Below are 22006 nucleotides of genomic sequence, written 5' to 3' on the forward strand. Positions count from 1 at the left end.
TTCCTTGAAGGACCGAATAATAGATGCTGGCCCAAAGGGGAACTACTCTCGTTTTATGAACCATAGTTGTAACCCAAACTGTGAAACACAGAAGTGGACAGTGAATGGTGACATTAGAGTTGGACTGTTTGCTCTTTGTGACATTCCTGCAGGTAAAAGGATGGCACTATTTGGCATGTATGCTTTTGTCTTGCAGTAGCCAAGTTACTTACTTAGAATCATGTTTTTTGCTTTGAAGTTATTAATGGCAGTGAAGTGTTCTGGAACTTTTTATTCATTGGAGTGGAGATGATCCTTAGGGTTCCAGTTTTAGCAGGGTAACAAATGCTAATGAAATGTCATTGTCACATCTTCCCTCAGCGTCCATCTGAACTGTTTTTCTTTGAATTTTAGGAATGGAGTTGACATTCAATTACAACCTGGACTGCCTGGGCAATGGCAGGACCGAGTGTCACTGCGGAGCAGAGAACTGCAGCGGCTTCCTGGGAGTGCGGCCCAAGGTACAGGGATGGCACTGGGGCTGCTCCTGAGTCCAGACATCTGCTAGGGCACAGAGGCTGTTCATTTATTTCACTCTTCAGCCTATCTAAGACCTCCTACCCTTGGAGGTCTCCACAGATTTTATAATGTGCCCTGCCATGGTATTATATCTGGTGGGTAGTTAATTCAGAAACATCTGAATGAGCACTTCTGGCTTTTAGAGCTTAAAACTATTTTAAATGGAAATCATTTAAGAAAAGTTCATGCAAATAATAGCCCAGAATTGACTGGACTGCCAGGGGTTTGTAAGTGACTCTGTATTGTGATTTTCTACTTCTTAGACAGCATTTGCAACGGCAAATGAAGAGAAGGTGAAAAATGCAAAATTAAAGCAGAAGAAACGGAAAATAAAAACAGAACAGAAGCAGATGCATGAGGATAACTGTTTCCAGTGTGGAGATGGGGGAGAGCTGGTGATGTGTGATAAGAAGGACTGTCCCAAAGCATACCACCTCCTATGCCTTAACCTGACTCAACCACCTTTTGGTAAGAGTAATCATGTGGCTCTGGCTCCTCCTGCTACAAGACAATGCTGGAGGTGAAATCAGCATTCATGTGCATAAAATACAGTGTTCACTTGCATTAAATGCAGTATAAATTTGCAAATAAAAAAAAATGCAAAATAAGACTGTGATTAGTCAGATTCTTGTAGAATCTCAGATGAGAGGCAGAAGTAGCAGCTGGTTTTTCTGAGCTCTGTTTGCATTGATCTGAGCAATCCAGCATGGAGTGAGGGTTAAATGCCAGTGCTGCCCCAAAGTGCACTAACTCCAGCTTCCTTTCTCTCTCCTGCCGTCCTCAGGAAAGTGGGAATGTCCATGGCATCAGTGTGACATCTGTAGCAATCCTGCCGTGTCCTTCTGTGAGTTCTGCCCCCACTCCTTCTGCAAGGATCACGAGAAGGGAGCGCTGGTGCCGTCGGCGCTGGACGGCCGCCTCTGCTGCTCCGCACACGACCCCAAATCTCCTGTGGCACCCGAGTACTGGAGCAAGATCAAGTGCAAATTGGAAGCACAGAACGCTGTGGAGGAGGCAAAGGAGTGAATTAGGTTAAAAACAAACACGGGAGGGGAGAAGAGGGGCAGCAGGCGATGAACTCGGATTGCGGTGCCACACTCGGCTTTGTCCTCGGGGCCGTCTCGTGTGAGCTGGAGCGGGACCATTGAGCTGAGCGAGGAGCACCAGGCAGTGCTGTTTGCTTTTTATTGTTTGCTCTTTCTTTTACCCTTGAATGTGCTACAGCAGCTCTTACTGTTGGAAACCAGGAGCGTCTTGGCCTTTGAAGAAAACCGTAAAGCTTTTGACAGTGAAAAGAATATTCTGTTTAAAATAATGTTCTTTGAGTGTAGAAAGCAAAGCATAGCCACATATTTATTTATTTAATTTTGAAAGGGTGTTGAAGATCTGGCTTTGATCAGTCATCGTGTCTTTAAAAACAAAACAGCGAAGCCAACGTAACTTTTGTGTCTAGTTTATGGAAAGAGCAAAGCCTCTCCCCTCTGTAACACTGAGATGCCAAACAGACAGGTGTGGGTGTCAGACCAGGTGGCTCTGAAATGCCTCTGTTCCAGTACTTATTGTTAAAGGCATTGGAGAAGGTAGGTTGTCTCTCATGTTTACTTATGAATATTATTGGGAAGCTTTTCCTGTGAGAAATCAGGTGTGTGACTTCTGGGAAGTGCTCAAGGTCTGGCAGTGGGGAAGGAATGGTGGTTCCTTGCTCCAGAACTGTCCTGGGTGTTTGCAGACAGATGGGAAAATGCAGAGTTGGATTGCACAGCGGTCATTTCCTTATCCCACCTATTTTGGAAACCCCTCCCTGGCAGGAGAGGCTCCCAGGCTCAGTCAGTCCTGGGTGGGTTCATCATCTGCCACATCTGCCCTGCTTTGGTGGCAGTTCCTCAGTGTCATTCTTCAGTCCTGCCTTCTCAGGCTCCCCTTGGCTTCAGGGACACTGGAGAGACCTGACCCATGTGTGTGTTGGTTTTGATAAAATGTTAATTTTTTTTTTTTTGTTGAGAAAGATCTTTGACTTTAATCTTCATTGTTAGTGGAGCTGAGGAACATCTCAGCACTTCCTCACTGAACAGGGTATTTTGTGTCTGGGTGAGGGCCATATCCCAGCAGCCTGCTGTGCCTCAGGAGATGGTTCTGTCCTGGATTTCCTCTGTTAATCAGAGACAGACTCCTCCAGTGAGGCTTTCCAAGTGGCTTGTGTTGGCTCTTGCTCCAGAAATTTTTTAGCAAACCTATGTTCCTCCGTTTTTTGGTGCAAGGGGGGCACTGGAGCTAGTTTTGGTGACTCTTCTCCCCCAGCCCACGATCTCACCAAGCACTGTCTCCCCCCTGCCCTGGAATAGTGAGTACTTCTGACTTGTGTACTGATAGTAGCTACTGCCTGCCAGCCTTTGCTCGTGGGTGCTGAAAATAATCAAGTGTTGCTGGCATCTGGCTGAACTGAGCCTTGGAATTAAGAACCTTGTCTCTGGAAAACTGCTTACACAAACCTGTGGGAACACAGAGACTTCTCAGATCAAGAAAATAGGCTGGAAAAGTCTGTGTGGAATTTAGAGCATGTCTTGCCTCTGCCTGGTGTCCTTCTCATCCTCACAGTGATGCACAGGGGAGTTTTTGTGTGTGCATGGCAGAGTGGTAGGTACACTACAGCCCCTGAGCAGCTGCCCACACCTCCCTTGGGGTGACAGAACCCTCAGGGGTCTGGGCCAGCAGCTCTTGGGATCCCTCAGTGGGATTCCTGCACTGGGCCACGCTCCAGTGAGGGTCCAACACTAACCCTGCTGGAAAGCAGTGCTGGATTTTGGTATTTTTAAAGAAAAAAAAAATTACAGAAAGGATTTTATTTTTCTTAACGTTTTGTGTGAGAAATGTCTCTCTGTAAGGTCTTATTGAGGATGTTTAACCTTCTCAGAAATTCCAAACACAACTCTTGCTGCCACGTCTGTAGGGCCTGAGGTGTTCACTTTATATTATTTATTAGGCTTGGTAATGTTCAGTGATTTTCCCTGAAGTCAGAGCATTCTGGTATTGCAGATATCAGCTGATATATTTTATATATATATGTATATCTATATATATGTCAGATATGTTGCTGATACCATGCTCCTGAGTGAGTGCACTGACCTGCTCTGTTCATTCCGTGTCCACGGTGCCCTGCTGAGCACAGGGACCTGGTGTGGCAGCACCAGGACACCTTGGGAGCCACAGACTGGCAGGGCCACCCTGACCAGGGCACAGAAGGCTTAAAACTTCTCAAATGCTGTGATGGAGGCTGCTGCTCCTCCTGTGCCCCTCGATGTCTTGCTTCACTTTGTGTTCAGACTTCTTAGAGATGCTTCTTTTTTTCCACCAAAAAATCGTTCATAGCAGCCAACAGCTGGGCTTGGATCAGAAGGGAGAGCAGGAGAGGTTGTTCAGTTTGTGAACAAAACTCTGAACTGAAGGTGAGTCTTTCAAAGAGCTTTAACGTTGTTAGATGAGAAAAGGCCAGTTCAGATGATCTTATGACTGCAGGGGCTGTTCTGAGTGCCAGACTCATGTTAAAATGCACATTTTAACCTTGTCTTTGTAAACTGAGTAACCAGAATGTAGTTTGCTTAGTGCAGCTCCTTTGTAAGGAAAAGATTGCACAGCTGTTCTTGGCTTCAGCAGAGTGGGAGGCAGCTGCTGAATTAATTTGTGTGTGCTCCAGAATAAGGAATCTTGGATAGTGGGATCATTTCATGCTGAGACCTAGAGGGAATCCACAGAACTGGTGATTTTGGTGGAGAACTGTCCCAGCACAAGGCTGTTCCTTCATGGCAACACACCAGAGTGTTTTTCTCTCAATTTTGTGTTCAGTTTTTGGGGTGTCCCCACAGTTCTGGTGACCTCCCTGCCCTGCCCAGGTTTGTGGAGCTTTTTACTGGAGCTTTTCCTGTGCAGCTGCCCCTGCAGGCATCCTGCAGCCTGTGGCCACATGAGTCTAGAAGCAAGAATTCCAGGATGCTGTGACTGCAGGGGCTGCTTCCACCTTTCCTGAACACTTGGTGCAAGCATTAGCTGTCGTAGCTGTCACATTATTGTATAGACATGTCCTGTCCATAGACTGTTGAAGGCGTTTGCAGCTCAGGAAGGAAATTTTGTGGGCAAATCATCTTCTCTGGTCACCACGTGGTCTTGGAGAATCAGTTCAAATGGAGTAATAGGGCTGGAATGTGGATTTTTGGCCTTTCTTCTAAAAATACCCCTTCTTTTATCTTAATTTCAGGATAGAATGGGAAAGACAATTACTAGACATAATTATCAATGAGCATAAAATCTGTATATATTGAAACTTGACAGAATTATGTGGGAGGGAGGGGGAGGGTGGGACGGGGTGTCTGACGCTGGTACGGAGAAGTCACTTTAACACAGAAACCTCTGCCTCATTGAATTCAGGGTTTAATGTACTTGAAGCTCTGCGGTTCCTTTTGCAGCTTTTTTTTTATTTATACATGAATTTTTTTTTGTACACTGCATTGAAAATGTCCTTGACTTCCCCCAAGTTCCCTCCTGCTCCCGCTGTACAGTGGATCCGTGGCAAACGGGAGGGTTTGGAAGCAGCAGGCTCGGAGCTGTGTGTGTTCCCCAGGTGTGGCGTGGGAGACGGCGACCTTGGAGCAGTGCTGTCCCTGCCCATTGCCATCAGCTTTCCCCACCATCTCTCTTTGTGTAGCAAAAACGTTTGCACTTACCATGCACTCCTACACGTTGGATGTACTCCCAGTGTTGTTCTGAGGGAAAAAGGAGGAAAAAAAAAAAAGGCAAAGCAGGAAGAAAAGAAGAGCTGTTCCTGTGATACTGTGTTTGAGTGAGCAGCTCAGGTCTGTGCTCCCCTGGGAGGGGTCTCGCTGCTCCAGAGCAGGAGGAGGGGAGCTGGGACTGTGCTTTGTGTAGGGGATTTCTGTCATTAATGTGAATAAAAAAGGGAAAACACGTATGAATTTGCCAAAGCCATTTTCCACTCCCTGTGGCCCGGGGCTGTGCCCTCCCTGTGCCACCGCCAGCTCCAGGGGCAGGCAGCCTGGGGTCCCAGTGGAGATCCCAGATGTGAGGGTCCCCTGGAGGTCCCAGTTCTGAGGGTCCCAGTGGAGATCCCAGCTCTGTGAGGGTCCCTCTGGAGATCCCACATGTGAGGGTCCCTCTGGAGATCCCAGCTCTGTGAGGATCCCTCTGGCTGGGGTCCCTTTGGAGATCTGTCTCATTATCCCAACTCTGTGAGGGTCCCCCTGGAGATCCCAGTTCTGTGGGATCCCTCTGGATATCTCTCTCATTATCCCAGCTCTGTGAGGGTCCCCCTGGAGATCCCAGCTCTGAGGGTCCCCCTGGAGATCCCAGCTCTGGGGGTCCCTCTGGATATCTCTCTCATTATCCCAGCTCTGTGGGGTCCCCCTGAAGATCCCAGGATCCCTGGGAGCCCCCACCTTGCAGTTCTCTCTCCCCTTTGGGCCATAACCAGACTGGACGCCCCCTGCGCTCCCCGTTCCAGTGGATCCGTGTCTCATTTTCCTGTCCCAAGAAGCTGCAGCCCCCGGGTGCTGCTGTCCCTTGGAGGGTTGGGGCTGGCACTGGGGGGGCTCTGAGGACCCCGACCCGTTTTGTCTCCACGAGTGATGTTGCACAACTCAGATCCCGCGGATCCGTCTCCATCCCCACGTGCTCTGTAAGATGGACCTTTGTAGAGTCGTTATTTCTGTAGACTTTGTTTATCTGTAACAAACTTTGTAGATCCTGTGAAATGTTATTTTAACGAAATCACTCGAGTCTTTAATAGCAAAGCATCGATACTCACCCAAGTCGGTATGGAAGAGTTTTGGACGCAGATGCAGCCCTGACACTGCCGAGGAGTGTCTGATTGATTCCACGGGGCATTACTGTATCATGACTTGATGTTGCCGCATAGACTTTGAGATATCCAATATTTTGGGGGGTTTGTGTTGGCCTCTGTCCTCTTGCATAGTGTGAAGCCTGTAAAGCTGGTTCCCTGTACATAGATAGCTCCTGTCCTCTAGGTAGAGCGTATCGAGACTTGCCTGTAATATTTTAGCTTCTTACTGACTGTGTGTGATGGTAGAACATATAATTTTTGTACATTCTATTTACTGAGATGTTGCCTTTTTTTTATTTTATTTTACAAATACTCTGGAATTCAGATGTGGGGTTTTTTTGGGCTTTGGTTTGTTGGGGGATTTTTTTTTTGTTTGTTCGTTTTCCTTTTTTTTTTTTTTTCCTTTTGCTTTTCCGTGAGGATTCCTTTGGAAAGGTTTTTAATGACATTCCACTGATCTGAAAATTTTTTGCTTGAGGTTGACTTCAATAAATCGTTCTGAATGTTCCAACGTTGAGACGAGTCAGTTCCGTGTCGGGGCGGGGGATCGCGGGAGGATTCCGGGAGGATAACGGGAGGATAACCGGGAGGATAACCGGAGGATAACGGGAGGATAACGGGCCGGCCGCGGTCCCTCCTCCGGGCAGGGCTGCGCTCGCCCCGCCCCGGCCCGGGCCAGCAGTGGCCATGCGGCGAGCGGAGCTGGCGGCCGAGACCGCGCTGCGGGCGCTGCTCCTCGCCGGCTTCGGGTGGGTGCGGGACCGGCACCGGGACCGGCACCGGGACCGAGACCGGCACCGGGACCCGCCCGGCCGCGCCCCCCGCCCGCCGCTCACCGCTCTGTCTGTTCCAGGATCATGGAGCTCCTGCCGCCCTTCCAGCGCGTGCTGCAGCCCGAGGAGATGTGGCTCTACAAAAACCCCTACGTGGAGCAGGACCACGTCCCCACCGTGCTCATGTTTGTAAGTTCGGGGGGTTCGGGTCGGGAGGGAGCTTAAAGGATCGTTCCGTCCCTCCTCCCCCTGCGGGGACGCGCCCCTTCCCGCAGACCCAGCCCTGCTCGGTCTGTCCGTGTTCTGTCTGTTCTGTCCGTGTTCTGTCCGTGAGCAGCTCCGGGCGTGCGGCAGCCGCAGCTTCTCTGCGCCGCTGCTTCCTGCATTTTCTTTGATTTATTCTCAGATTACAAGCTCTGCTTTTGGAGCAAAGCTGCTGGCTAAAGGCTCGTACTGCAATAGCTGCAGAAAGTGCAGGATGTGGTATCCATGTGGATAAACGGGGAGGGGAGGGCTGTGAGGATGGAGCCGGCTCTGCTCAGTGGGGCACGAGATGGGACATGGACATTTCCACCTGGCCTCGAGAAAGAACCTCCCTGAGTGCGTGCCTGGGCAGTGACACAGGCTGCCCCGACACTGGGAGTCCCCTCCCCTGGAGATGCTCATAATCCATCTCAGCACAGTCCTGGGTGATGCGCTTGAGACCCTGAGCAGAGGGGTTGGACCTGGTGTCCCCAGTGGTCCCTTTCTACCCATCCTGGGGGATTAGAACCAACTTGGCCAAACTTGTTTTTGTCATGTTGTGAGGCTTTACTGTCCAGGGTTGCCTTTGGGATTTGAAGTTCATACCTAATGAGGACTTTGCACCGTTGTCCGTAATCCATTCCACGTCTGAATTACTCGGTGCATGGAAGATAGCACAGCTCTCACTATCAGGGAATGCAGCTATTTTTAGAAGAGATTTATTATCATTTTATTGTCAAATGTTTCCTCAAGGGCTCCAGGCTTTTTAGAAGAGTTTGACTAACTCTGTGGGATTTCCTGAAGAGAGCAGTGTGTCAGAGGGATCAGTCCCTCTGACACAGGTGTGAGGTGAGGGGCTGTGGCTCTGAGTTGGCAAATAGCAGGTGGGATTTTCTGCAAGAGGAACACGAAGGACAAAGCCTCAGGATAGCATTTGAACAGAGTGTAAAGCAGGACTTGTGCCAGAGTTCAGGTGGGCACAGACTCGCTGGGAGCCGTGGTGAGGATGTCCGGGGTGAAATCCCCCGGGCGGAGATGGGGATGATGATAACTGATTGCTCTGAATCAGCAGCGCCCTGGATTTGCTGACAGGGCACGGGTGCTGCTGACAGAGCTAATGCTGGGGCTTGCAGGGAGGGGAGAGCTGAGGTGCTGTGCCTGAGGACACCCCAAAACCAGCCAGGGCAGCACTCTGCCAGAATTGCTGCCTGAGAACCAGAGGACAGGCTGGGCTGAGCAGATGCAGCAGGATTGTGTCCCAGTGGAGCTGCAGGGACAGCAGAGGACAGACTGCTGCTTGGCTTTGGGACAGGGAAGCGTGCTCAGAGTCTTCTTGTGTTCTGGTGAGAACTTAAACCTGCTTCACCGACACCTGAAATCCTCCCTGTTCTGTGCAGTTCATCGCATTTCTGTCTCCCCTGTTGCTCATCATGCTGGCGAGGCTGTTCATGGGCGCTGACCACGAGGACACGAGGGAAGCCTGCCTTGGTGAGCTCCTCCTTGTCCCACAGACAGGCAGCGAGCCCTGCCCGTGCCTGAATGTGCTGCACTGCTGATGTGACCCTTCTGCTCTCTCTCAGCTGCCAGCCTGGCTCTTGCCCTGAACGGGGTTTTTACAAATGCCCTGAAGCTCGTTGTGGGGAGGTGAGCACTGGCTGGTTCCCAGCTGCGCGCGGGGAGGGCGGGGGAGGCAGCTCTGCCATGGCCAGATCAAGGCCAGGAGCTGAACTTGGACATGCTCAGCCTGGAAGGAATGTGGGGGTTTTTTTTCTAGCTGTAAAGACAATTTAGAATTAGAAAAAACACTGGGGAGCTGCTGTCTCAGGCCATCACTCAGATGGGCTCATCTAGGGAGGATGGCACATGCAGAGCTCCCAGGGCTCTGGCAGGGCTCAGCCTGAGGCCCTGAGCTTCACTTCCCCATCCCAGACCACGGCCTGACTTCTTCTACCGCTGCTTCCCGGACGGCCGCGCCAACCCGGAGCTGGTGTGCAGCGGGGACGGCCGCACAGTGACCGAGGGCAGGAAGAGCTTCCCCAGCGGCCACGCGTCCTGTGAGTGCTCCTTGGCTCCTTCCTGTGCAGCCTGGGCTCTGGGGAGCAGCACCCAGGGCAGGGCAGCTGGCATTTGCCTTGCTGCACCCCACAGCTTTGGCTGCATCCGTTGCTATGGTCAGGGGGCTCAGACTTCCCTCTGCAAAGCAGTGGGGGGAGAAATGTGGTGCAAAGTTGTCTGTGACCCTGTAATGAGGGATGTGTGCCAGGTACCAGCTTCTGGGATCCATCAGTCCCAGCTGGTTCTTCCCTTGCTCACAGAGACAGGCAGACATCTCTCACAGCCCTTCTGCAGCAGCAGAGGGTGAGAGTCTGGCAGCAAAGCCTGGAGCTATTCGGAACCAGCACTGTTCTGTTCTCTTCCAGTTGCCTTTGCTGGTCTCGCCTTCTCCGCCTTCTACCTGGCAGGGAAGCTGCACAGCTTCGTCCCAGGCCGGGGGGGCCGGGCCTTGCGCTTCTGTGCCTTCCTCCTCCCGCTCTTCCTCGCCACCCTCATCGCCGTGTCCCGCACCTGCGACTACAAGCACCACTGGGAAGGTGGGTGAGGGTCTCTGTGCGCCTGCACGGGGCTCAGCAGGGGCTGTGGTGTGTTCAGAGCCCCCAGCAGCAACTTGGGGGTTTTTTTTGTACTCCTCCAGTGGCAATTTTGGTGCCACCTGCAGGGAAGTGATGCCTTTCTGTGTGGTTTTGAAACAAACCAAGCTTGGGTTTGCAGCCAAGTCAGGTTATGGATTTAGCAGAAAGGCTGCAGCTGCGGAATTGATCAGGGAGCTTGGGAGGGAGAGGGGCATTAACTGTGCTCTGGTCTCGCCCACAGATGTGTTGGCTGGCTCAGTGATGGGCTTGGTGCTGGCATACCTGTGCTACAGGCAGTACTACCCTCCCCTGACGGACACCACGTGCCACAAACCCGCTCTGGCCAAGCCCAAAGCGCTGCCGGCGCACGAGGAGAAGCCTCCAGCTCCCAGCTTCCACATGAGCATTTAGTGATGGGCCCTGGCTGCCAGGGCAGGGCAGGGCTGCTCAGGAGAAGTGGCTCCCATGAGGAGGAGCCCCTGGGCAGGTGTTCCCTGCTGAGCTGGTGAGTTCCTGCCCTGGCCCTTGTGTTGCTCCGTTTCAGTGGATTTTGTAGGCCAGCCCCTGTTCATGCCCACTGTGAAGCAAGTGCCAACCTGTGGAAAGGCAGTTGGGGTGTGAAGGTCCTGAACAAGAACTGGGAAGATGTGACAGCCCAGTGTGCCCAGCCTGGTGGGAGTTCTTGTGTCCAGTCCAGGAAGCAACACTGGTCACCTCCCTGCCATCCAGCCGAGCTGTCCCAGCCCTTCTCCTGGGAAATGAAGAGCAGGATCTGCCAACTTCTGAGTTTTTCTAATTTCCCAAATAAAGCAGTTTAATTTTTGTAATGAGCTGTGGTACTAAAACTTCATTTCAAGGCTAGGGTTGTTGCTTTATAACCCATTTCCTCTGGCGTCTGCAGGAGTTTCTGGTGGGTGCTCTTTCCTTGCAGCTTTAGTATAGTTTTAAGGAGATGACAGCAGAAAATGAAGTGATGAGATCCCTGCCCAAGGTCTGCCTCTCCAAGGAAGGGCAGAGTGCTGTGAGAGCCAGGGCAGGTCCCTGGCAGGGGCTCTGTGAGCACCTGTTGGTCACTGGTCCCTTCAGAGACAGGAGAGACTGGAGCAGAGCATGGCAGGTGAGTCAGTAATGAAACCCCATCAGCTGCAGTCTGGGCCCTCTGTAACTCTGCAGCTCCAATAGAATTACAGAAATAGCTTCACTTTGCCCTAAAACTGCACATGTGAATTTTCCAGCCCTTCCCTCTCCCCCAGACATGCACACACCACAGTCATCTACTTATTTATTTTGGCTTTTACTGGAAAAGACATTAAATAACATTTAAAATGTATTTAACTTCTTTTTTTTTAACAAAGTGCATAACTTAAAAAGCTGATCCTTGGTGTCCCATGTTAAGACTGTCCCATTTCCTACTCCCATGAGACCTTAGCCAGCAGTGCTTCAGGTGCTGACCGAGCAGCTTGGCTGTTCCTGCAGTCAGGTAAGGAACAATTCTGTTCCTTGGGAGGGGAGGAGGGATGGAGGCTGCAAACAAAACCCTTCCAGTAGTGCAAATAACAGACAATGGAGGAAAAACAAACCAACAGGCTGTGGGGGGAAAAGGCTCCTTATCCCATGCAGGGCAAAAGTCAGCACGAGGGAAAGTGGTTTGGCTCTTCCAAAGGCTGCACAGCAACACCTCACACAGCACTGGAGCCCAGCCCAGGCACTGAGCCAGCCCAGGGGCTTTGGTGGCCAGGGAAGGATCACAGAGGCTCTCCAGCCCTGTCCCCCTCAGAAAAGAGCATCAAGGCAGGTGCAGACTGAGCTGCCTACAGAGCTGGTGTCATTCCTGCAGTGTCCAGACCCTGCTGGATCCGGGCTGCACCTTTGCTGGCTGCGTTTTGTACATTTAAAGCTAAGAAGAAGGACTGGAGCGTGGCAGGATCTCCATCCTCAGCTCTGCTCTGTGTCCCTGCAGGGCACAGAGGGCTGGCACTGCCCTGACACTGCAGGAGCAGCTGCTGCTCCCCAGGCTGGCTGGGCTGGAGCTGGAGCTTTCCTCAGAGCAGGTACAGCTGGCACTGGCACTGGGGAGGGCCCTTGGTGTGCCAGCCCGGGCTGGGTGAGGGAGCTGAGCTGTGGCTATCAGCACACACAGCAGGGAGGAGCACAGTGCTGCTGTCCCTGCAGGGCAGCCCTGCCTGCACAGCCCAGGCTGCACAGGCTGCAGCAGTGCAGGGACAGCAGCAGGGCTGCACTGACCCTGCTGGCTCAGCAGCAGCCTGGGCTTTGCCTCTGGGCCCCCAGTGCTGCTGTGGGTGCTGGTGCTAGCACTCAGCAACCTCCCCTGCTCTGCTGGAGCTCTTTCCACGCTGTGTGTTTAAGGCTTTTTCTCCTCAGGGTCCCGGGCTGTGTGTCCTCACCGCTCAGAGCAGGACAGCTCTGCTGCAGGAGCTGCTGTGGGGACTCACAGGGTGCAGGGTGAAAAGCACACGTTGCCACAGGGAGTCACTGTACAGGTGTTGTGTGTGCTTGAGCAGAAGTGGTTTTCCCTTGACAGTTTTTCCCCCTACCCAAAATGGAAGAAAATCCATCCTTATCTCCAGGCAGCATGGGAAGCAGCATGCAGGACACGGCAGCAGAGGAGAGAGGAAGGCAGAGAGAGATCTGGACTTTCCTGGTGAGTACTCAGTGGGATTGGACCTAAGAAAGCAAAAGGAGACCACAGGCAAAGGTGCTGACAGGCCAAAGAAGAAAGCTGACACAAGTTCCCTGCCTTAGATAATAGATATTACTCCCTCAAACAAACCAGATCTCCTCTGAGGTGTCCTAGGAAATCCAGAAGGGATTTAGAAAAGGTGACTTACAGCCAGTACAGCACAGGTTGGTCACTGGCTTCCTGGTAAAGGTTGATCCAGTGTGATGCCTTGTGTCTGGTAGATCTCCTTCAGAACCAGCAGAACCGTGTCCTCTGACTCCCTGCAGGAGGAGGAATGGCAGTCAGAAGGGAATGTTCCCCTGCACTGTCAGGACATCTGTGGTGCAGCAGATGCAGTGCTCTGCAGATGCAGGCAGCACCACCAGTCCCCCCTCTGTGTGTCACAGACAGATCTTGTTCCCTTGACCAGCTGAGGCTTTTCTTACTATGCTGGCTTGGAAACTGATGCCATTCTGCTTCCACCACACGTAAAAGTGAAGCCCTGAGCATTACCCACACTCACCAATAGCACAGGTGCCCCTGGAGTGCAAACAGATACTCGTTGAAGCTCTCTATCGGCTTCTCCTGCAGCACGTAGTCGATGCGGTTCCCTCCGTTCAGCCTCCCCACGTTGATCGGGGGGGTCTCTTCCTTCACTGCTGCTGGGGGCTCCTCTGGCTTCATGTCTGGAGCAAGAACAGCAGCGTGGTGTGTGACAATACAGCAGGGCCATGTCCTGCCTTCACCCCTCTGCAGCTCACACAGGGGAGAGGCAGCTGAAGGGCTCAGGAACAGCAGCGCAAGGGACAGCCAAAGGAAGGGGTGGGTTTAGAACATGGTGTGCTGAGACCCCCCAGAAAACCCCTAACAGGGGAAGGCCACAGCATTTGGGGAGAGCCAGGTGCCTCCAGAGCCCAAAGGTGATCCCTTTGCTGGGCACTGTGGCTGTGGGAGCCCAGGCAGCTCCCAAGGCTGCATCCCCAGCTCCCCCCTGCCCCATGCACCCCACCACCCACCTGGCTGCTTCTCAGCGCCAGCCTCTGCCTCTGCTTCGGCCTCAGTGCTGCCTGCCTCCAGGGCTGGCACTGGGGCACGGGTGAAGGACTGCCAGGCCACCCGCAGGGAGCCCAGCAGGTTGTTCTTCAGGTCCACGCTCATGCGAGTCAGCCCTTCCTTCAGCTCTGCAAGGCAGGAGGGGGGTGGCTGTGGGGCTGGGGGCTGCAGCAGCAGCCCTGGGCAGGGGGGCAGGGGCTGCCTGTGCCATACCAAGGTGCATCCTCTTCCTGCCCTTGTGGTGGGGCAGCAGCATGGGCTCGAACTCCAGCTCCGGGACGATCATGGGCTCGATCCGGTATGCCACGGGGTCAAACTGCACGCGAGAGGGGACAGTGGCCAGGGCTCGTGCTCAGCGTGCCCCACCCGGGACAGCTCGGGCTCTTATACCTACGGGGTGGAAGATGTTGAAGAAGCCCTTGCAGGTGGGCAGGCTGTAGTTGGGGTCGATGCGCTTCACTCCTCGCACGGTGAGGAACATCCCGATGGGAGAGCCGAAGGCGAAGAAGATGCTGGGCCTGTAGTTCAGCTGGGGGTAGTTTGCTGACACCTGGGAGAGGGGAATGCTCAGAGCTGCTCCTGACCTGTGTGCTGCAGTTATGAGGGCGTTGTGGGTGCAGCCAGAGCTCAGCTTTACCTGTCCCAAGCCCACGTCCCTGTAGGGGCAGTTCCTGACATCCTCTGAGCTGTCCCCGTGCTGGGACTGGCTGGATCCACGCTCACTGTGCCTGGGAGCTGCTGAGCTCTGATCCTGCAGCAGCACAAAGGGGTCCTTGTGTCAGAGGGATGGAATGGGATGGGATGTGATGGCATGAGCACAAGCCATGCAGAAAACAAACCTTCATCTCTGTCCTGGAGCTGATGTAATGGAGTATTTTCATTCTGGGCCCTAAGGGAATTCCCATTTCTTTAAGGTTTTGCTCTGTGCACAAGAACTGGAAAATAAGGAAGGCTGGTGTTAGTCCAGGAGCAGAGGTGTGGTGAGGTGTCTGTTTCTGATGAGATTGTGTTCTTCCTCGGAGATGTTTCATGTGTGACTCAGTACCAGAAGATGTGCAGTGGTGGGATGATGGGGAAGAAAAGCAAAGAAGAGCCACAAGAGCCAGGTAAACAGGAGAACTCCTCACCAGTGCTTGCCTGTCCATTTTCTCCTTCTCAAAAACATCACAATACTCAGACAGCTCCAGCTGCTTCAGGATTTCTTTTACTTCCTCAATACCTCCCGTGCTTGAGGCTGTCCTGGAGCCCTGTGAACAGGTCCAGAAGGGATCAGCTTTGTGCTCACCAGTTTGCTGCTGTGCACGCTGTGCTCTCTCCCATCCCCACAGCTGCAGCAGGGAGGGGTCAGTGCCTCCCATACCTGTGCACAGTGCTCGTCCTCCTCGGGATCAGCCTTCTGGTTCGTCAGGAGATCAAACAAAATGAGTGACCCTAGAACCAGGCATGGGCAGAGCATCAGCACCTGGAGGGGAAGAGCCTGAGCCACCTCATTTTTGGGATGGCAGAGCTGCACCCTGGACTTATTTACAGGCAAACAGTGACAAGGGACAATGGCTTTAAACTGACAGAGGTCAGGAAGAAATTATCTACTCAGTGGTGAAGCACTGGCACAGGCTGCCCAGAGAAGCTGTGCACTGCTGGGAGCTGGGACAGGGCTTGGCTCCTGGCCTAGGGGAAGTGTCCCTTTAACCCAGAGCACTGTGGTGTCCCCTCCCTGCTGTCCTGGCACGAGTGTGCCCTCCCTGCTCACCCAGGCTGTGCCCCGCGATGGACACCCCGCCCTTGAACTGCGGGTTCCTCTGCAGGAAGAGCTGGTGCAGGCGGTTCATCTCCGAGGCCACCGTGTCCACGATGGTCTGGCAATAGGTGGAGCTGTTGTAGAAGAACACGTCCAGGATGGTGTCGTTGATGAAGTGACGCAGGCGGTTGATGCTGGGCAGCGTGATCCGCTCCAGGTCACTGCGGGGAAAGGGCACAGGGGCTGCAGCTGGGGAGCCACGACCCCACCCTGCTCCAAAGGGTAAGTTCAGAGCAGGACTGGCACAGTCTCCAAGGAGGTATGTTGTAATCCAGACCCTCAGCTCATGCCCAGACTGAAGGCAAAGCACAGCCTGTGCTCTTACATTCTGAAAATAAAGAGCCTGGGCTGCTCCCTGCCCTTGCTGGGCTCCTGCTGCACTGCAGGAACTGGGCACTCAGTTCTCAGAGGCCTTCAGCGAGGTGTGGATGTCCAGAGTCCTGAGATCAGCCAGGGAAAGGCAGATCTGTGTTCCCAGGACGCTGATGGGAGCAGGCGCCTGCTGTGTGCTGCAGAACGGGGAGGTGCCCTGGGGGTCCCTGTCTGCCCTGCTCACCCCCACCCTAAAACCTCACAGCTTTCCCTTTGACTTTCCAACAGAAGAAGTGAAATGTCCAGCCTGGAGGGTCCTGGCCACCCCCAGCCCTGGGGACAGGGGCTGTGGGACACTTACACGTCCACGCCCGTGGAGTGCAGGGAGCTGTGCCAGTTCACAGGCAGGAACTCCACCCGGCCAACCTGCTGCTGCTCCTGGGCCTTCCTGAAGTGAGACTGCAGCATGCTGAGGGACACGTTCCTGAAATCATTCACTGCAAAACACAACAACTCCTGTGGAGATCCACCCGGCTCCGGGGCCAGCCCGTGGCACCAACACCACTTAATACGATGAAAGATCATTACGGGGAAATCCCACCAGGGTCTTTAATCTGCTGCTGCTCCCCTAAGTCCCTGAATCTTTAACTGCAGATCAGGGGAGGCTCCATGTCCTGCCACGTGTGTGGATTTCACTGCCCCATCTGTACCTCCTTCACAGGGGCTGGGCTTTAGTGTGGCACTCAGGATAAGGCACTTTTAGAAGTTTATAAAAAATATCTGTGTTGTGAAGCAGAACTGATGAACAGCAGTTGCCTAAACCCTTCAGAAGGTGGGATTTGGTGGCTCAGCGAGCATTCCATTCACACTGCCCACAGTCAGCAGTTTGGCCCTGCAGCCTGCCCGTGTGTGGGGATGCTCTGAGGCCCCGTGGCAGCGTTTCCCAGTCCCAGGATGAACTGGGAGGGTTCCTGGCTCTGGGAGGGTTCCCAGCTCCAGGAGGGTTCCCAGCCCTGGGAGGGTTCCAGCTCTGGGAGGGTTCCAGCCCTGGGAGGGTTCCCAGCCCCAGGAGGGTTCCCAGCCCTAGAAGGTTCCCAGCCCCAGGAGGGTTCCCAGCCCCAGGAGGGTTCCCAGCCCCAGGAGGGTTCCCAGCCCCAGGAGGTTCCCAGCTCCAGGACAGTTCCCAGCCCTGGGAGGGTTCCCAGCTCCAGGAGGGTTCCCAGCCCTGGGAGGGTTCCAGCTCTGGGAGGGTTCCCAGCTCCAGGAGGGTTCCCAGCCCCAGGAGGGTTCCCAGCTCCAGGAGGGTTCCCAGCCCTGGGAGGGTTCCAGCTCTGGGAGGGTTCCCAGCTCCAGGAGGGTTCCCAGCCCCAGGAGGTTCCCAGCTCCAGGAGGGTTCCCAGCCCCAGGAGGGTTCCCAGCCCTAGAAGGTTCCCAGCCCCAGGAGGGTTCCCAGCCCCAGGAGGGTTCCCAGCTCTAGGAGGGTTCCCAGCTCTGGGAGGGTTCCCAGCCCTGGGAGGGTTCCTGGCTCTGGGAGGTTCCCAGCTCTAGGAGGGTTCCCAGCTCTAGGAGGGTTCCCAGCCCTGGGAGGGTTCCTGGCTCTGGGAGGGTTCCCAGCTCCAGGAGGGTTCCCAGCCCCAGGAGGGTTCCCAGCCCTGGGAGGGTTCCTGGCTCTGGGAGGGTTCCCAGCTCTAGGAGGGTTCCCAGCCTCAGGAGGGTTCCCAGCTCCGGGAGGGTTCCTGGCTCTGGGAGGGTTCCCAGCCCCAGGAGGGTTCCCAGCCCTGGAGGGTTCCCAGCCCCAGGAGGGTTCCCAGCCCTGGAGGGTTCCCAGCCCCAGGAGGGTTCTCAGCCCCAAGAGGGTTCCCAGCTCTAGGAGGGTTCCCAGCTCCAGGAGGTTCCCAGCCCTGGGAGGGTTCCCAGCTCTAGGAGGGTTCCCAGCCCCAGGAGGGTTCCCAGCCCCAGGAGGGTTCCCAGCTCTAGGAGGGTTCCCAGCCCCAGGAGGGTTCCCAGCTCTAGGAGGTTCCCAGCTCCAGGAGGGTTCCCAACCCCAGGAGGTTCCCAGCTCCAGGAGGTTCCCAGCCCTGCACCTACCGCACTGCACGATGCTGCGGAAGCGGATGTCGCAGGCGGGGCCGATCCCGTGCACCACAAACACCAGGTGGTCGATCTGCAGTGGCTCTCCTGAGGAGGGGAGGGAGCTCAGGGCACGGGACACAGTGCCCAGCAGGGAAAGGAGCTGCTGTGCAGCACTGGAGCCTCCCACCCTCCCCTCAGCCCATGGGAACCCTTGTTGGTGCCTGGACTGACACCTCAGGGGTGCTGGGATTTCTCACATTTCTCTCATTCCTGCTAAATTCAGCTGCCTGCCCTGGGATGGATCTGGACCAAGAGGACAGCAGAGGAAGGGGACGTGGCTTGTCCCCCCTGCTCTTCACCCCTGCCCAGCCGTGGGGATCGCTCAGCACAGGGAGCTGCAGGACCAGGAGGTCTCAGTGCAGCTGCCCCACGCCCAGCCCCATCTCCCAGGTAGGTCCCAGGTGGAGTCAGGGCTCGTTCTCTACTTCCCACACACCTCAGTTTGCATACGTGCCTTCCTGAGGGCAGGCACCCAAGGGAAATGGAGAAACTGCCTGATGTCCTCATGGGGACAAGTCCTGAGTGGGACTGGGGACAGAGCTGACACTTGGCTGCAGAGATGGGCACAGCACGTAGGGAAGTGATAAACCACTGTGTGCCTAGCAGGGCAAGGAACTCTCCTCCTGTCTAAATGGAGAGCCCAGGGGTCACTCCAGGTGCTGCAGAGCTCCCAGCAGCTCTGTCCCCGTGCAGGAGCTGGAAGCTCACCACCCTGCCCCTGGATCTGCAGCCCTGCACACTCACTGATGCTGCAGTGAACTCACTGGGGCTGGGGGAGGTTTCTGAAACCATTTGGATCCTTTTGGCACAAAATGTTTTGACATGCACTTCACTCCAAGGATCCTGGGAGCTTCTGCCAGTCCCTTTGAGTGATCAGGGTGGAAAACTCCGCAGGGTTCTGGACAGGGGGGGAGAAGCAAGCTCACCGTTGGGGATCTCAACAGCGATGTTCTCCACTCCTCTCTTCACAGTCCGGGGCCGACCTTGCTCCGTGGGGGTGGAGACCCAATCGTCAGAGCTGGCAACGGGATGGTAGTGAACCATCAGCTTGGGAACAAGAAGAGCCTGTCAGTGACCCAGGAGCAGAGACAGCCCCAGCAGCTGCCGGGTGACACAGGCTGGTACCACACCGTGCTGGGCCGAGCCCTTTGCCCAAAGAGGTGCTGAAAAGAAACGTGAAGCTGTTGGCAGACTCAGCTGCCACTGCCCTCTCCTCTGGTACAGACAGGTGAGTGGAATTGGGACAAACCCATTTGAAGGGAACAGCACACAGAGACCCAAAAAGGGGATGTGCTCACTGGGCACCACAGAGATCGCCAGGCCCTGCTCACCTTTGGGTTGTGCAGGATAATGACTTCTCTGTTGGGGGACTCCAGCTTCTTCTTCCACTCACCCAGCGTCACTGCTATCATGTAAGCTTCCTACAGAAGAGAACACCCTCTGTGAGTCAGCTGGAAGTGTGCCCATCAGTCCCCAACCTCTTGCGACATTCCCAACCCAGTTTTCAGAATCTCTTATCAACACTTTGCAAAAGCAGCAGAGAAATCAGCTGGAGGAGCAGCAGGGTCATCCCAGGATCACCTGCTGGGAGTGTTTAAGAACTCCCCACTTTGACAGCAGCATAATCAGACTTCCCCATCAACCTAGAACTGGCTTTGGTACGTCAGAAGAGAGGTTATTGCAAAGATGGGTATTTTTATAGGTCTGTCTGTACATCTCTATATTTGCATCATCCCAAAGGAAAGCCTGGCACTTTAAGGTGTTGTGGAAGGATGCACTGAGGGCAGAGGAAGGGGAAGCCAGGCAGTGCTCACAGTTACATCAATCAGACACAGGAACGCCGTGCCAAAGCCTCTTTGGAGTTCATGTCCTCAGGCCTGACTGGTGCCCTTGTTTGGGGTTTGGGACATCAGAGACAGTGACAGGAGAAGCTGGGATGAAAACCAAGGGAAAGGTGTGTTTACCTCCAGTTCCTCACTGAAGGACTCCGAGTAGGGAATGAACTTATTGTCCTTGTCCTTGTAAAACCAGGTGCAGCGCCGCACTTCGGACACCTCCTCCTCCCAGTACACGGCCACGCGCCGCCGCGCCCGCAGGTGCACGTCGTACCTGCCCCCCGACGTGGGCACAACCACGTCATCCTGGGCCTTCCCTGCACAACCGAGGCTGCAGTTAATCACAGGAGCCTGAACAGACAGAGACTCAAGGCTGGAGCAGCTCAGAGCCACGGCAGCAGATGCCAACGTCCTCTGTACCCAAGTTCAGGGAGCGGTGCTGGGACATCTGGGCGAGGCTTCTCCCAGAGGCACAAGGTGAGATGGAAATATTTCACTACACTGTCCTCCTCTCTAGCTCAGGCACGTGTTTACACGGCCTCTGCCTGCCCTGCCTGGAGGGTAAAAATGAAACTGTGGCCGTGGGAAGTGCATTGTAACAGTGGGGTGCACCAGGGTCTCCTGTGCCCAAGCTCTAAAAGAGAGAACTCTACAGACCCCAATACAGACCTCAGACGGAATTTCACTGCCTTTTGGGTCTGCCTGTGGGCTGGGCTGGTGGCACAGCACCCCGTGCCAGGCTGGGCCAGGCAGCAGCACAGCCTCTAATCCGAAACTTCCTGGGCGAGGGAGGACAGGATTCAGACCTTGGGCAATCGGGGCTCTGCCTGTGGCAGCAGCAGGTGGCACAGATGGGGACATTCGGCACTCAAGGGCCTCGGTCCGGGGCTCGGAGCTGACCTCCAATCCTTGCTCCCACAGCAGGCACAGCTCCACGCTGTGGGGACTCTCCCAGCGGAATCCCTGCCATCCTGGCAGCGTTCTCTCAGCCTCACCAGAGGATGCTTCACAGTAAGATTATATATAATTTAGAGCAGCATCAGCTGAATGGGGTCAGACCATTTGATGCATCCCAACAGCTCAGTTACTGGGAGCAAATTTAAAACTCCTCGAGGGAAAATCCAGCATCCCAGGTGTCAGCTTTGGATGCACGCAGGGAATTTTTCCCTGCTACCCGAGCACACACCTGATGCTCCCACAGTGGGTGGTTCAGGAGCAGGGCCGGGGGATGCGGACCCGCAGGGCGGTGCCGGGGATGCTGCGGGGATGCTGCGGGACCCCGGCCCGTGGGGATGCGCTGCCCCCGGCCCCAGGGATGCTGCAGGACCCCCGGCCCGTGGGGATGCTGGAGGACCCCGGCCCCCGGGGATGCGCTGTCCCCGGCCCCAGGGATGCTGCGGGACCCCCGGCCCGTGGGGATGCTGCAGGACCCCGGCCCGCGGGGATGCGCTGCCCCCGGCCCCAGGGATGCTGCAGGACCCCCGGCCCGCAGGGATGCGCTGCCCCCGGCCCCCAGGGATGCTGCAGGACCCCCAGCCCGTGGGGATGCGCTGCCCCCGGCCCCAGGGATGCTGCAGGACCCCCGGCCCGCAGGGATGCGCTGCCCCCCGCCCGCCCCAGCCCTACCTGCGCCGTGCGCCGCCTCCAGCCGCTCCGAGTCCTGCGCGCTGAACGGGACCCAGCGCTCCCGCGTGTCCGTGACCTTGCAGTAGAACCAGTGCGGCACCACCGCCTCGTACCGCCCGCCGGGCTCCGCGTCCGCCGGCTCGGCGGCGCCCGGGGGCGGCCGCGGCGGCTCCTGCGCGGCCATGGGGCTGCAGCGGGGGCAGCGCCGGCCCCGCCGCTCCGGGGGCTCCGCGGGTCGCGCCCTGCGCGGGGAACGCGGCCCCGAGCGGCCCCGAGCGGCCCCGGTGCTGCTGCGGCGGCGCGGCCCGGCCCGGGCGGCAGCGCAGGCTCCGCTCCGGCCCCGGTCCCGGTGACCGCCCAGCCCGGGGCGGTGCTGCCCGCGGCCCGCCCCTGCCGTCAGCGGGGCGGGGAGGAGCGGGGAGAGCCCGCAATGTGTGCCCGCAGTGCCCGCGGTGCCGGCCCCGGTGCCTGCCCCGATCCCTGTCCCGGTCCCTGTCCCAATTCCTGTCCACGATCC

The 22006-nt window shown here is 55.6% G+C and overlaps 3 protein-coding genes across 5 annotated transcripts in view; 2 read left to right on the top strand and 1 right to left on the bottom strand.

The window, feature by feature from the left end:
* NSD3 (nuclear receptor binding SET domain protein 3) overlaps positions 1-5343 on the top strand; it is a 34132-nt gene extending 28789 nt beyond the window's left edge. For 2 of the 3 annotated variants that reach the window (XM_033081345.1, XM_033081346.1), the window contains 4 exons: positions 11-152; positions 394-500; positions 822-1026; positions 1343-5343. In XM_033081345.1, the coding sequence (XP_032937236.1) occupies positions 11-152; positions 394-500; positions 822-1026; positions 1343-1584 (696 nt within the window). In that variant the 3' untranslated portion in view covers positions 1585-5343. The remainder of the gene's footprint in view (positions 1-10; positions 153-393; positions 501-821; positions 1027-1342) is intronic. The other variant, XR_004420222.1, reaches the window with a different exon arrangement.
* A 1734-nt stretch (positions 5344-7077) lies between these two features.
* On the top strand, positions 7078-11602 carry PLPP5 (phospholipid phosphatase 5). Its single transcript, XM_033081413.1, has 7 exons — positions 7078-7155; positions 7260-7368; positions 8820-8910; positions 9003-9066; positions 9352-9476; positions 9843-10013; positions 10294-11602. The coding sequence occupies exons 1-7, from the start codon at positions 7094-7096 to the stop codon at positions 10461-10463; spliced, it is 792 nt and encodes a 263-aa protein (XP_032937304.1). The 5' UTR covers positions 7078-7093; the 3' UTR covers positions 10464-11602.
* A 720-nt stretch (positions 11603-12322) lies between these two features.
* On the bottom strand, positions 12323-21673 carry LOC117007732 (phospholipase DDHD2-like). The gene is made up of 17 exons (XM_033081047.1): positions 21490-21673; positions 19993-20180; positions 19360-19449; positions 18955-19075; positions 17984-18073; positions 16257-16392; positions 15536-15744; positions 15146-15216; positions 14913-15032; positions 14625-14720; positions 14423-14536; positions 14180-14335; positions 13999-14101; positions 13749-13913; positions 13256-13418; positions 12902-13013; positions 12323-12737 (listed from the first exon to the last, which is right to left on the bottom strand). The coding sequence occupies exons 1-16, from the start codon at positions 21671-21673 to the stop codon at positions 12923-12925; spliced, it is 2097 nt and encodes a 698-aa protein (XP_032936938.1). The 3' UTR covers positions 12323-12737; positions 12902-12922.
* Between the last annotated feature and the right edge of the window lie 333 nt (positions 21674-22006).

The sequence above is a fragment of the Catharus ustulatus genome, chromosome 27 (assembly GCF_009819885.2).
Source record: "Catharus ustulatus isolate bCatUst1 chromosome 27, bCatUst1.pri.v2, whole genome shotgun sequence".
Classification (NCBI taxonomy): domain Eukaryota; kingdom Metazoa; phylum Chordata; class Aves; order Passeriformes; family Turdidae; genus Catharus; species Catharus ustulatus.